Below are 15,754 nucleotides of genomic sequence, written 5' to 3'. Positions count from 1 at the left end.
TTCTTTAAGATGCATATACTCTCCAACCAACGTCCGCACTCTTCAGTGCGCACATGCTTGGCATGCTTTTCTGATTTAACACCATAGCTGCTTCGCAAATATCCCTTCCCAGTGCTGTGCTGTCCATTAGAACTAGTGCTGAATGGACGTCCAATGGTCGTGCGCAGCACTGGGGAGGTAGCGCTCGTGACGACCGTTGGCCGCCAGCAGCGCTTAAGAGGATAACAGATAGTTGGAACTTGTATGGCAATTCATCTAAAACGGATTATGACGTCTTTTCTGCATGCAATAGAAGATCCCTGAAAAGTTCTCCTTGGCCTGGCGACAGTCTGCCAGATCTAGACTTACATTGCCCACCCAAAGGCAGAACATTCTGTCACTGCTCCCCCTCACTGTGTGTTTTTCCGGCCTCGCCGTTCAAAGGCCAAAAGCTCCGCCCTGCACGTCTCTTGGAGGGGTGGGAGGGTGGGGGGCTGTTCACGTTGTGTAACGGGAACACACCCACGTGTTGTACATTAGCTGAGTTGCTTTGGAGCCATTCCCCAAGTAAATCAATTAAAGGATTCGGTGATACATGAGGGGTTTTGAGGACCTTCTGTACCACTAAAGTGTGGGCCTCTAAGCAAGCGGCATGAAGAGAGCATGGCTCGAGCTTTGTGTAGCATGACGTGTCTTTGAAGGGCTAGTCTCACCCAGCAGTATTTCTATTCATACACTGAATGCGCTATAACCTCTGTCACTGTATTTGCATCTGCAACAGCTGAAGGTTAACACTTGGCTCTGGCATGTTTTACCTGTTTGGTAATTGTTGACATCCTTACTTTGTTACAGTGTAGGTGTGTATGTTTGTGTGCCCTCCATATAATGTGGCATGTTCCATCTCATTTTGAATTATGGGTGATTTGATGCCCCAAAAATGGGTTCGTTGAAACTTGCCGAACTTTCAGTATAGTTGGTGAGACAGAACGTTAGGGTTTCCCGTCCTATATCTATTGCTATAAATACCTGAATGATAGGAAAAAATCAAATTTAAGGGAGTACCAACAAGACTAAAAACAAACTCACAGTGAGAAACTGTAAAGTCGGCATTTTGGTAATGTTTCTTAACGACTTCTTTTTTGCATCATTTTTTTTTAGAAAAGAATCAGATCGAAAATAATGATGTTAACTTATGCATTCTTTTATATTTACAGAGTTCGGCGCACAATATTCAGACAAATCCTTTCCAATATGCATTTGAGCCCGGAAAAAATATGAATGGCCTTTCTGATGCCGAAGAAGGTATGGTTTCCTTTTATAATAGGTGGCAGGTGTGAGTAGGATGACCGTGACACAATTTTTAGCCGCCGTGCTTCAAATTTGTATTTCCAAAAACCGCAGGCAAACAAAGTTAACTAAAAGAGGCTACTAGAGGGTTTTTATATGGGCTGTTTCTGCTTTTGGTGAGCACAATCGTTATAAGAATATTGCAAACCCCTCTTTTCATGTTTCAAAGTAAAACACATTTTTTTTGATATCTCTAAGTATTAAATTACCTACATTTAATTTAAGTTTTAAATCTACTTCTGATTTTAGTCTTTGTTCTCTACTGCTGAATAGTGGCTCTAATATCACAAGAGAACACCTGAAGAGTTTTGTAGTCTCATAAAACATACCTAACCCTCTAACCAATAATCAGCAAGACTAGAACAGGAGGAAAGTCCTTCTCCTACCCCGGCAATCTCCCACATTGCCCCAGTTCAGGAAGGACCTCATGACCTGGCTTTTAGGGTGACGCCAGCACTCAACGGAGCTGCCCCATCCTCCCCTCCCCCCAGTGCCTTGAGACCTTAATCAGTTGCGCTTTATCAACCCCGATTGATTGATTGATAATAGTCACTTATAAATCCAATTTCCACTCGGTTTACTAAGCATTATCATTTTTAAATTCTGATGCGTCTTTAAAGTCAATAATCTGCAAATTTAATTGCATGTTTATTCCAAGTTTTATTGAGATACAATGGTTTTATTCTTTTAAACCAGATGTTTTCAATGTGGGTTAAAAGGACTGGATCCATGCCAAATGTTCATGATAACGAACACATGTGTAAATAAGTTGTAGGTAGATAAATTGTGAGCACATTTATCTTATGATCTGGTTTTGGCCTTTTTGGTCACCCTGTCCTAAACATTTTAGAATCTGTCCTAAACATTTTAGAATCTGTCCCTTTGGGGTTTGAAAGGTTCTCACAGCTTCAATTAAGTGCTCCTTTTGATGGGAATTAGACACATGGCCCTGTGACCATGTATAACTGCCCAACAAATGAGATTTAGTGTCTCTCTGGATAACCTCTTGTCACTAATTCTTTAAAAAAAAAAAAAAATAGGGAGTCAGCCTGTTGGCCATCGTGTTTCTCGAGGTTTGCCACTGCTTGCAGGGGCTGTTAATCAGGTATATGGCATTTCATTGATTGCTACAATGTCTCATGTGTGTTCCAATTAGGTTTTGTGACCAGGTATATATAAGTTTGTTTGTTAGGTTAGAGCCATTATGTGTGTTTTTATACATTTTAATTGCTGCATCATTTCTTATTTTGTTTCGGAAGCACCTGCTCTTTGGACACCTCAGCCTCTCAGAAAGACACAGTGTCCATCTTTTGTACATTTGTTTGTTTTACTCTGCTGTCATGGCACCATTGTTAGATTTACAGCATTTTTGTTCACAAAGTCAAGACATGTACGCACATGCGCTAACTTAAAGATGTAACAAAAACACTGACTCTCTGTCAAAAGTACCTACTATTCAGTATTTTGGCGGGAAGGTCTTTTAAGTTCACTACTGACAGCACAAGCCTTACCTGCCTCGACGACGCCCAAACCCTTCCAAGGACTAGAGGATCGGAGCACCTCTGTGTGAGCCACGAGAGCCTGCTGCAGCCGCCACGCCTCGCCGGACCCGCTTCGCGGGTCCCGCTTCGCGGTCTGCAGCGGCTAGTGAGACTCTGCTAGGGGCTTGATTGAAACCGACCGGCAGGGCTGCGAGCTTGAGCGGAGGACTCCAAGGACCAGGAGTCCCCGCGCGCCTGTGTCCAGCTGGGCTGCTCTCCCTGCCGGCCCCGCCCCCACCTCGCCAGGTCAAAGCGGCGTCCTTCCTGACCATCTGTGGATTGCCTTACCTGCCTCGACGACGCCCAAACCCTTCCAAGGACTAGAGGATCGGAGCACCTCTGTGTGAGCCACGAGAGCCTGCTGCAGCCGCCACGCCTCGCCGGACCCGCTTCGCGGGTCCCGCTTCGCGGTCTGCAGCGGCCAGTGAGACTCTGCTAGGGGCTTGATTGAAACCGACCGGCAGGGCTGCGAGCTTGAGCGGAGGACTCCAAGTACCAGGAGTCCCCGCGCGCCCGTGTCCAGCTGGACCGCTCTCCCTGCCGGCCCTGCCCCCACCTCGCCAGGTCAAAGCGGCGTCCTTCCTGACCATCTGTGGATTGCCTTACCTGCCTCGACGACGCCCAAATTCTTCCAAGGACTAGAGGATCGGAGCACCTCTGTGTGAGCCACGAGAGCCTGCTGCAGCCGCCACGCCTCGCCGGACCCGCTTCGCGGGTCCCGCTTCGCGGTCTGCAGCAGCCAGTGAGACTCTGCTAGGGGCTTGATTGAAACCGACCGGCAGGGCTGCGAGCTTGAGCGGAGGACTCCAAGGACCAGGAGTCCCCGCGCGCCCGTGTCCAGCTGGGCTGCTCTCCCTGCCGGCCCTGCCCCCACCTCGCCAGGTCAAAGCGGCGTCCTTCCTGACCATCTGTGGATTGCCTTACCTGCCTCGACGACGCCCAAACCCTTCCAAGGACTAGAGGATTGGAGCACCTCTGTGTGAGCCACGAGAGCCTGCTGCAGCCGCCACGCCTCGCCGGACCAGCTTCGCGGGTCCCGCTTCGCGGTCTGCAGCGGCCAGTGAGACTCTGCTAGGGGCTTGATTGAAACCGACCGGCAGGGCTGCGAGCTTGAGCGGAGGACTCCAAGGACCAGGAGTCCCCGCGCGCCCGTGTCCAGCTGGGCTGCTCTCCCTGCCAGCCCCGCCCCCTCGGTGACCAATCACAGAGCTATTAACGGGTAGAGTCATTCCCGCAGCGCGGGAGCTCGCGGGAGGGCACCGGGAGAAGTCCGGGACAAGGGCGGGACCGTCTGTGGCCGTCCGGGGCCGCAGGAGGCCGGGCTGGGCCATGTCATTTTCATCTTGTTGTTGCATACTGTGTTACTAACCTTCACTCTGTTTTCTGCCAGTAGTGTTTTAAGTCTGTATCATCGAGTTGTGAAAGCTTAACCTATCCTCCCTTGACAAGAGTCACTCTGCCCCCCCTGGTGTGGGTGTCTCTGTTCTTGGCCCATTAGATAAATTTTTCAAGAAATCCACCAAGGAGGTAGATATGGATTTACTCCTTGCTGAGAGAAGAGCAGAGCGTCGACGCTCAATTGAGCAGCTAAAGAAAATTCCACTGCTTACACAGTCAGTTTCAAACAATACCCACGAAATGGCTGTCCAAGGATTGAGCTCTATTGAGGACGATGCTACTGATCTTAACCAAACCCCCAGTATATTTAGGTTTCCTGTTATCTCCCCGCCCTGTGCCAGTGCTACCAGTGGAGGCCACTTAGTCTGTCCCCCTATTGATCACTCAAGTTTTGTTGAAACAAACATCCCCGATATCCAAATCACGGAATCGGAACCTTGTCCCATGTTGCCCAACCTGTCACTGGTTTGTATCGACCCAGGCGAGAGTATACCACAAACGAGTATATGTAAAACTAGAATCACGCCTGAAAAGGCCAAGAGGGTTGTGCATTCTCCGCCTAGGAAAAAAAGGAGAAAGGGCGGGGTAAAAAGGAAAGGTCAAAGTTGCCAGTCACCACCACCATCCCTACCCAAATCAAAAAATGAGTTAGGGCTTCCTCATAATGCAGAGCCACTGCCATCAGACATACATGATTTGGTAACCCCTGAGTTAGCTATCGAAGGGGTTAATGAGGTGTCCTACGGTATTATAGAGAAGCTTATCAAATCATATATGCTACCCTTGCTGGAGCGTGTTAGGACAATGGGTGAAAAATTAGATCGCCTACTGGCGACCATTGAGCCTATACATTCCTCTAGCCTGGATAAGATCAAGGGCCCATCCAATAAACCTCCCGGATCATCCCATGTTGCTGGCAATATAACTAGTTCCACCAGCCAACATTCTAATAATGCCACCAAAGCAGCCACTACTTCAAATAAAGTTTCGGCTTTGGCTGCTAAACCCCCTAGAACAACCACTACTGCCAAAGCAAACCCTATGGTGGTAGCCAACAAACCACCTGCCAAGGGAGTAGCGCTACAGTCAAAGAATGGTATGGGTAAACCTGCTATTTCCACTGGTAAAACTATTAAACCCCTACCACAGAAGAAAAATGTAGACCTGCCCCCTGATTCCATGAATTATGTTATTGTTATGACGGGTGTGCCACCAGTTGCGGAAGGGGATAGGGAAAACAACGAAAGCTTAAAAACAAAGTCATCTTTTGGCTGAAAACAAATAGACCCCTTCCTCTTCATCTTAACGGGGATATTGTTACGGTCAGAAGATGTCAGTGGGTAGGGGTTCGCCCTAAGGATATAGAGGGGGATATAGTGATCATTAACTTTAGGGACCATAGAGTAGTATCCCATCTCACAGATTGGTATGTGGGAAATAATGAGGGAGGGATCTCCACGAGGAACCTTAGTTATTTTTATCCTGAGACCCTGATCAATCCAACAGATCAACCTCCTGCTAGAAATAATAAAAACACCAAAAGCCTCCTCAAATAGTCCAATTTTACACCAAGCTTCCATGGACCCCAGTTTAACCCTGAGGCGCAGTATCGTTCCTACATTCAATCTAGCTACAACTGCCCTGTACAAACGCCGGGTTGGGCTAAGATCAATACCCAGCCCATAGGTCCCCCAGCCTTATTGGATCTGCCATTCCCCAATAAGCCCCCGTATCCTATGGTTCCAACAACACCCGCCTTCATACAGATACAACAGCCCCCAAGCTTCTATCCAGTAAACCCCTATCCCAATAGGCTCACCCACCCCAAAGAGCTTTGGAATGTACCACTGAGAAACCTATACGACCCGTTATCAGGGCTGTCGACTAATGATTGACCAGCACTTGTGACAAGGGATGATGAACCTAACTCTGAGTGTCCGAGTGTGGGAGAAGCCCTGAGTATCCTACCAAGTATTGTTGAAAGTCTTAAAGACCAACCCCATCGATGTGTGGAGGGATGTACAGTTTATTTAGGAGAGCCAGATATACCAGCTTTGCTACCCACCTCATTGTCTCTCACTGATGTATTCAGTGTGGGCGCACATCCTGAGTCAACTATACAGGCTGGGTCATTATGCTTGCCGATGGAAGGTTTGATTACAGATGCACCTGTGCTTGTAGAATCCTCTCCCCAGTCCAACAAACCCTACCCAATAGCCGCAACAAAAATGTGTGACCAAGTATGTGAAAAGGGTACCACTTTGGGATGTTGGAATGTGGCTGGAATAGAATCCTGTATATGCACTCCTGATTGGGCTGATTTCACTCGACAAGGTGATGTTTGGTCTTTTCAGGAGACATGGGCAACCCTACCAGTGTATTTTCCAGGCTTCTTGAACTTTAACAAACTAGCAATTAGAGGCCAAAGAGGCAGGGCCATGGGGGGCCTCACTACTTGGGTTCGTCAAGTTGCAGGGGTTTCTGTAAAGGAAATTTATATTGATTGCCCTGATATATTGATAATCAGTATGAAAACAAATAGTGGGCTGGACATACTGCTGATCAATGTATACGCTAGAGGAATTCCGGGTGGCCGAGTCTCAACCACCCTCACATGTTTGGATGATTTCTTAGGCTCTACTCAAATAACAGGTCATGTGGTTGTAATGGGTGATTTTAATACTTGTTTTGAACCTCTAAGCAAAGAGGATGGGCTATTAACTGAGGCAGAGGATATGATGTGGGGGATCCCACAACTTGAGTTACCCCCGATCACTAAGTGGTCTCAAGCCGCCACATTCATCAAAGGTCTCTGCCTGAACTGGGGGTTGCGTGCCCTAAACGGACGCGTAAGTTCGGATAGGATGGGCATCCCCACATTCTTCAATGGCAGACATAGCAGTCGCATTGATTACATCCTAGTTGACATCAACCTGTGGCCCATAGTATTGGACATGACAGTTAAGCCACGACCAGAAAGTGACCACGAACCACTCATAGCGGAATTGAAGGACTTTAGCTTTGCAGGGCCGATCGTGCGACAGCCCAATCCCGTACAGGAGGCCGTGGTATTAACAAATTACATGAGGAGGGTTCGTTGGCCAAAGGTTTCTGTAGATGTGAAAGCACGCACAAAGATCAGAACCCTGGTTTCAAATTCCCTAAGAGAAATTGAAAAGTGTGAAAACCAGGAACTGACAATCTCAAAAATCACAGACATTCATGCCAGCCTGTTTCTGTCCTTAAAATCATTGTTTGTTAAATTTGTTACTAACAAGGGTAGAGGGAAGGCTAGGAAACCTGTTAACTGGTACAACGAAGCCTGCTGAGAGTCCCGCTCGCTTCTGTTTAAGGCTTTAAAATCAAAGAACCCAGCCCTAATCAAAACCAGTAGGAAGGCATATAATGAAGCCAAACGTCGGGCTAAAGCCGCTTGGGATGATGAGCGCTGGACACTATTAGCTGAGGCCCGTGGCTCCAGGAACCTTCAGCAATTCTGGCATCTCCTTAGGTGGGGTCAGTCACAGGACGATCGCCCAAGCCCCGCATCTGTTGAACATCAGAAATGGGTGTCCCACTTTGAGGAACAGTTTAGATGTCATAGCGCCATGCAGGATCCTATTAGTTGGCCAATAACTTTTGACACACTTGTGTTTTCGGCCAAAGAAGTTGAAACAGTCCTGAATGCCATCCCCAGGGGTAAAGCGCCTGGTCCGGATTGCATCCCAGCAGACATTTTTCAGCAGGATCAAGATCTATGGGTACCGTATTTAGTGCGACTGGTAAATGCGCTGGCCAGGGGTGCCAGGGTACCTGATTCTTGGGCCGGCGCTGAGATCTTGCCCATCCTTAAGAAGGGTGACCGGTCGGTTCCATCGAACTACCGGCCGATCAGTCTTATTGACGCGGTCCAGAAGATCATAACCCGTCTTGTTCTGTCAAGGGTTCAGGCCTGGGTAGAGGAACACAACATTCTTACTCCCCTTCAAGCTGGGTTTAGACCTCATGTGAGCACCCTGGATCAGGCATTTTGTTTCATGCTTTTGCACTGGAAGACGGTTACCTTGGGTAAAGGAAACTTATTTGCGGCCTTCGTAGACCTTAGGTCTGCGTTTGACCTTGTCCCGAGGGCTGGGCTTTGGAATTGCCTACTAGATATGGGCATGCCTCCCATTTTGGTCCGCCTTATAGTGAACCTCCATGCACAGACATATGCATTTGTAAGATGGGGCAAACCAGGTGAGGTGACGGAGAACTTTCCAGTGGCTAAAGGTGTCAGGCAAGGTTGTGTTTTGGGGCCTACCTTGTTTTCTCTATATATCAATAGAGTTACCAAGTACTATGACAACTTTTCCACGGATGCTCCAAGTTTGGCTGGCATGAAAATCCCCCTACTCATGTTCACTGACGATACTCTCCTGATTTCACAAACCAGACAGGGCCTGCAGAACGCATTGTCAAGGTTCGAGAGTTTCTGCAGCGAACATGAGTTGGAGGTGAACGTGTCCAAAACCAAATTTATGGTTTTAAGGGGGCACAAACAAATAAAGGCCAGGGTTTGCATGGGGGACACCCCCCTGGAGCAGACAAAGCATTTCACCTATCTGGGAGTTACCTTCAGTGACACCTTGAGTTGGACCCATCAGATCGAGCTTATGACCATGAAACACCAACAGTTGGGCGGGGCACTGATCAAGGAACATAAAGGGTCATTCACGAGGCCTATGTTCCCGCTTATTAAGATCTATGGTGGTAAGGTTTTATCAGCAGTCCTGTATGGTGCGGAACTCTGGGGTGGAAGTAATTTGGATTCGCTAAAACATGCCCAAAATAAATTCTTAAGAATGGCTACAGGTCTGCCTCAGTCGACACCACTAACCCCCCTTCTCTACGACTTAGGGTGTCATACGGTGGAGGACCAAGCAAGACTTCGCCCACTAACATTCTGGCGCCACCTGTGGACGACGCCAGAACTCCATCATTATGCAGAAGCCTGCTTGGAGGTAAAAAATAGCTCTGGCGCCACAAATATTGGATGGTTTAGAGACCTTAAGGCCACCTTATTTGCTTTGGGTTTTGGCGATCTGTGGTCCTCGCCTGAGTCAGCCAATTTCCCCTCAAAAAAGGAACTTAAAAAATGTTATTGGGAATGGGTGACTCATAACATGTATTCGAAAATGAGCTCGAGCAGTCTTACTGGACTGTTTATTGTACATAAGGACACTCCCAAGTTAGAAGGGTATTGGGATACTATTACAAAACCCTTGGACCGCAAACTATTTTTTCAATTTAGATGCGGTTCACTTCCCATTGGGGACTTCACTAAAAAGTGGGGAACAGATAGATCGGGGTTCTGTCCCAAGTGTCATGGTACTGGGGAAAGCCTGAATCATTTTTTGTATGTGTGTCCACTATACTCTGCCCCCAGAGCCAAATGGCTAAGACCGGTATGTAGACACCTAGGAACCAGATCGGCTGTGGAAGCAATGAGATTGTTAAAAACCAACTTGGATCCCCTTATTGTTGTGGGGGTGGCTAAGTTTCTTGGGTGGGCCTGGGTGCTTAGAAGCAGGCTCATTAAAAATAATCAAATAGTGTTTGCCTAAATATCCTGTAATCTGTGGATTTATGGTTGTACTCAAGCCTCTTTTAAAGTTTTGTATAGTTCCTCAAAGAAGCTGATTAGCTTGTCAATGATTTAATACTAGTTTTAAATGTTGTATGTGTTTATACTGTATTTTATGTCTTTTATGATGAAGTAATCGAATAAAGACTTCTTGGCTTGACTTGGACAGCACAAGCTTCGTTGTATGAATCCTTTCCATAACACTCTTCTTTAAGGGTATGGCTTAAGCTTGCAAATGAAGACTGTTCAGCAGAGAAGTCCTAATCACAACTTCCATTTCTATGTAACCCAAGCTGTTCCTTCATTATGGGATTTCTTTGTATGACAGATAAGACAACCCTCCCAGTTACCCTGCTATTGTCAAACATTTCCCATATCAAAATGCTTGATCACTTGGCTATGCCAACGCTTGCTTGAGAATGAAGTAAGCATGATACAGCCTCTGGTACCTATCCTCATTGGTTGCCTATGTTTTAGTTTTCCTAAAATGTTTTGATTTGTGATAATGTAGTGGAATTTAACCTATTGTTAAATGTATTGGCATCAAATACGTTTGATGAGCTTGGAATTATTTTAATCTATTAAATGTTTTTCTGTAAAAATATTTTTTTCTTACAATCAAAAACAAGCTGACATAGATTCCTGCCTTACTCTTCCCTCTTTCATGTCACATTCTTCTACCTCCCTGGGTCACATTTTGGACGCTGATGTTTATTTTAATGTAGCCCAACCTTTGGTCCCCATAACCAAACCACTTTCTAGGCATGACAATCCCCTTTCTTTCTGTCCATTTATGTCATAATGTACCTTCTCAAATCAAGTATTACTAGTCTTTGAAAGGTCCACAAGTTGATAGTGGGGTTCTCCAGGCCATACAGCTCCCCTCGTACCGTATGCAGGATCATGTTTTGCGGCCATCTTATTCCCTTTTCTGTTTAAAGGGCTGGAAGGATAAGGTACAGAACTAGGCTGTGAAGTAGCACATATGGAGGCAAATGGGGACACAGTTTGTACCAGAAACTCATATTTGAATGCTGCCTTCAGTTCAACTCTGAACTAAGTAATACAAAAATCAATGGTTCTTCCGTGAACTTCGTGCAACTGTGGCCTCCCGCACTGTGCCCTAGTCTGAAATGGGAAAGAAAATAAATGAGACAGTTTCATGCCCAGACATATAGAAACAGGTTAGTGATCTGATATTCATTTTTCCAGGAATCTGTGAGTCAGATGGATGGACGGTGTTACAAGGTAGGGAAGACACCCAGTCATTAGACTCTGCACCCTGCTTTCCTTTGCCAGAGCCGCCACCCCTCACCGACCTATGTCTCTACCTATGTTTATTGCTTGTATTTGCTATGTTGTTGAGTGGAAGCAATGCTCATGGTCAAAATATTGACTTTTATTAGGTTTGGTAGTGCGAATGAAGGTGCCAATGAAGAGCACACAGGACTATTCTCTTCCCAAAGCATGTATCCAACTTAATTTTATCAAGGCTGATATACATTCAATTGCACAACTAGAACATTCAGACTAGGCATGGAGTTTGGAATATGGAATAAAGACAGTACTCCAACACTGAGCCCATTTAAGCATATGAATGAGAGCACAAGCTTTGCCATAAGAACTGGATGACACCGGTAAGTATCATATATAAAAATTGCCAGCAGGACAGAAACCAGTATCTTTTCATCCTTCAGCAGGATAATTTCCCAAGAGAATTGCTATGCAACATAAGAAAGCAAAATCTAGGTGGGCAGCAAATGCAGTACTGGTGTGAATGTGCAGCAAACTGTGGAGTCTCTTCTGACTCCGTGCTTTGTTTGCTTCCACTAGCTGGTGTCAAGAGATGGACCTTGGTGGCAGAGTCGGTTCTAGTAATGACAAAAGATCTGGTTCACCACAAAATGCTCACCAGAATCACAGAAGTGTGCTGTTTCAACACCTCAAGATCGACACTCATCTCCAGACTGCAGAGATCCCTCCTCTTGAGTCTAACATGAGGACCTATTTTTTTAAAACTTTTTACACAGTACCAAGATACCCTGTGGGTGAACACTGGCACTTCACAAAATCCTTTTACCTTACTTTCCCATACCTTGCTTTCTTCATAGGGGGGTCTAGCTGCAACCCAGAAGAACATAGAGCATTATTTACAGTTTGGAAGACCGGATACTTCATCATAAATGTGGTGGTAGCCCGCCCGCTGTATGTCAAGTGTGTTAAATACATGAATTTGTTGTCTCCGTGCACACATGATTTTGGCTTGGCGGTATGGTGATCAGTTATTTGTGGCGCTGTCCTTGACGCACTGTGTCTCTCAGTGCCTTCGAGTACTAGTCAGTTGTGTGATAATGTTATCACTAAGGGGGCGCTCCTTTTAAATGAAACTAGATGGTTTCTTCACTGGTTTTTCAAGCGTGAATTCAACAATCATCAGGGTCAACCATTTAGTGTTTGAATCATTCTTTCTTTATTCAATTGGTTGGAATTCACCAATTCAAAGATTTACGTTATTCATTTGAATCATGAATTCTTAGAGGGAGTTTCATTATACCCAATGCATTTCGGGTTAACCAACTAACCCTTCGTCAGGGGTCTGTAGGAAAAAACATACAGGACCTTAGCATTCAGATCATCACATATAAATATTATGCATAGCTGCAGTGAGTTTAACTGAAAACAATATAATTCATATAGGTTCAATTCATAACATGTCTAGTCATATTGTGGCAAAATCAGTTCATAATATATCTAGTCATATTGCAGCAAAATCCAAATTCTATTGAATGTGCACACGTGATATGGTGGTCTACATAAGTGAAATGCTGTGTCTGATGTTAGCGTCTATTCGCAAGTGATATGAATGGGTACACGGAGATAGCCTTGGACGATGGCATTTTAACGAGTGAGCGTAAGGTTAAAGTGAGGACTGTAGGAGAAAAGTAAAGTCAAGCCTCAGTCGAAATTAGATGCTCACAGGGGTTTCTTACATCAATCACCAGTTTAAGCCAAGTTAAAAGCGGAGCAACACAAGGGAAACTTACTTTGTGAAACGTGCTGGTTGCTTCCGGGTATGAAATCAGCTGGTTTAACGAGAAGCCTATGGCGATGCTTTTTGTAGAGTGATCAAAAGTCATGTGATGCGGCGGCATGCAATGGGATGAGAAATATATGCGGGGTCGGGACCCTGTTCATCTATATAGGCACATATAAAGTGACAGTTTAAGGTTTGAAACAGAATTTGCGATGCAAGTATTTTGCATTGTAACGTAGTGATAAAAAACTCGGCAAGCGATGCTGGCAAGCTGCGTTACCTCGGTTACTAAAAAGCCTCGTTCTGATTGGTTAGAGGTGTTGAAGTTCCGATCACGTGATATCGCGTGTTAATAGCCGGTGGAATAATAAAGATTTTAACACGATCTATCTCAGATAATGTCCCATCTGTGGGGGGCTCATGTGACTCTGAAAAATGCGATGAATTGTATATAGTGAGGCATGTGTGTGTTCACATCGCGAGTTCTGGCAACCATTCAACAGATGCAACAAATTATAATACAAGCTTCAAATTGTGAAAGCTAAGCAATAAAAGCAAATCATACATGATATAAAAATTATATGAAATTATATAAAAAAGATAATATCATGTTCTCAGTCTCTTGAGTGGATCCAACAGTTTGTGTGCTGTTCCAAGAAGGGCCTGTGGCCTTAGCTGTGCTAAGTTGTGGTGTAAGTATTAATCATAGGAAACATGAAAATTCAATACGATCATTCATCCCTGCGGGCTGCAGGGAATTCCGTTTTTTGATCCAAAAGAATTCTGCCTGTAATCGTTGTTTAGCAGGATCCATGTCACAGCGATGTGGGAGTATCTCCAGTATTGTGAATCTCAATTGCGAAATTTGGTGATTAGCTTGGCGCCAATGCAAAGCTACAGTGGATTTATTGTTCGTAGTTCGTATGTTGCTTTTGTGTTCTGACATTCTCACTTTAATTTTCCGTTCTGTTTGCCCAACATATATTTTGCCGCATGGGCATTTGATTGCGTAAATAACATTTGTGGATTTGCATGTTCCTGGATACGTTAACTCAATATTGTGACCTTTGGTTGGGTGCATGAAGATATTACCAGTGATTATGTTATTGCAGTGAATGCAATTTTGGCATTTAGCAATGCCTTTAAACTGTGGTTTTACCTCCTTTTTTGTGGATAAGAACTCTTTCAGGTTTTTGGATCTTTGGAAAGCGAATGTTACACGTTCATCATATAAATTTTGTAGGTCGGGTTCAGCTTTAATTAAATCCCAATGATGGTTTTGTTGAATTCACTCTTGAAAAAACAGTGATGAAACCATCTAGTTTCATGTTAAAGGAGCGCGCCCTTAGTGATAACATTATCACACAACTGACAAGTGTGTTAAATACCCCATGACACCCCATGATGGTCTCCACATTAGTGGCAGACTATCCCATCTGCCAAAATCTACATAAGGCCCATAGACTTCATTGGACATATCGGCATGAACAAGGATTGTTTCCCTATTGAATTAGTAATGCTTTCCATTGCCTTGTCCAGGGCCCCAACATGGAATTCATCTGGCCATGCACACACAATACTACTATACCAAGTTCCCAATTAAACAGCTAGTAGCTTAATCCAACCTCAAAGACTAAAATCTATGGGACCAAACAGTATTTTTACAACCACCTCTGCATACTGCTATTTCGATGACTACCCTTTTGTATCATCATTTGTACAGGAGGTAATAGTAGGAATAGTAATGAAGGTCGCTTCTCATGTGGGTTCCTGGTGAGGTTTAGAAAAAGGCAGCCTAAATGTTTGTGTATTGAGTCTTTCCCTACCCCCCAATATAGTGAAGTGTATACATCTTTCTCGGCAGTCGACCGCTTATAAAGTTGCAACTACTGTGACATCAACCCAAGTGCGCAAGAGGATGGCCAAACCATAGCCACTGCCCAATTGGCCAACAGTAGAGCCAGGGCTCTACATCTGCTGTTAATTCCTATGGTCTTAGGTCAGTGGATAACCCTGAACAGACAGACCTTGGGGCTTCACGTACCATTACTACCCATCAAAGCTTTTAGTTGATCCGTCACAGTTGCCCAGGAGAACTGCAGTACAGAACAGGCCCATATCATATGGAAGAGGTTTAACTTCATCCGGCCAGCATCTAAGATGTCCCACATTTTAGATGCAAGCCTGAAATATATCCCATGCAAGAGTTTTGGTATGAAGTAATTGCAATCAGAATAATTAAATTGAGACACTGTGTAAAGTATTTATGCAGCACACAAACTGTAATAAAATAAAAACAAAAGACAATAAAAAATCTGCAGCAATTTATAAAAATGGAGGAAAAACATATAAATTGACACAGAAAGACAAACATTCAATAGTTAGAACTGGAGTTATCGACTTTGAACGTTTTTAGTAAAAACTAGCACCCAAAAGATTAAGGGGCATTTAGCAGACATCTAGTCACACAAGACCGAGGCAAAGTCGAAAGTTATCACCGACTGCGATGGAGCAAAGTTTGGATACACGTAGTGTTTTGTGGCAAATGATCAGCACTCATTATACACTCCTTGCAAAATGAGTATACATCTCATATGATAAAACTTATATAATGCACAGACTCTATCCAAGTTTGTATATATAAAAATAAATTCCTTTTTTAATATTTATTTTATTCTTTTTCATATACTTTTCTTCAATGTTGCCAATATAGCCAATGCATTTCATCTCTTTCCAGAGACTTCTTCAGGGCTACAAAACATATACAATACATACAGACATTTAAAATCATTGATACCCAAAACATTAAAGGAATGTCTTTTTCTAAAA

General features: G+C 44.6%; 1 protein-coding gene across 2 annotated transcripts in view; it reads left to right on the top strand.

Moving 5' to 3' along the window:
• The window catches only part of CEP126 (centrosomal protein 126), a 343,370-nt gene that overhangs the window by 286,633 nt on the left and 40,983 nt on the right, over positions 1-15,754 (top strand). For both annotated transcript variants that reach the window (XM_086935283.1, XM_086935284.1), the window contains one exon: positions 1,194-1,281. In XM_086935283.1, coding sequence (XP_086791409.1) covers positions 1,194-1,281 — 88 coding nt within the window. The remainder of the gene's footprint in view (positions 1-1,193; positions 1,282-15,754) is intronic.

Source organism: Lissotriton vulgaris, chromosome 8 (assembly GCF_964263255.1).
Source record: "Lissotriton vulgaris chromosome 8, aLisVul1.2, whole genome shotgun sequence".
Taxonomy (NCBI): Eukaryota; Metazoa; Chordata; class Amphibia; order Caudata; family Salamandridae; genus Lissotriton; species Lissotriton vulgaris.
Note: the sequence above shows the minus strand (reverse complement) of the source record. Positions and strands in the feature narration are given on the sequence as shown.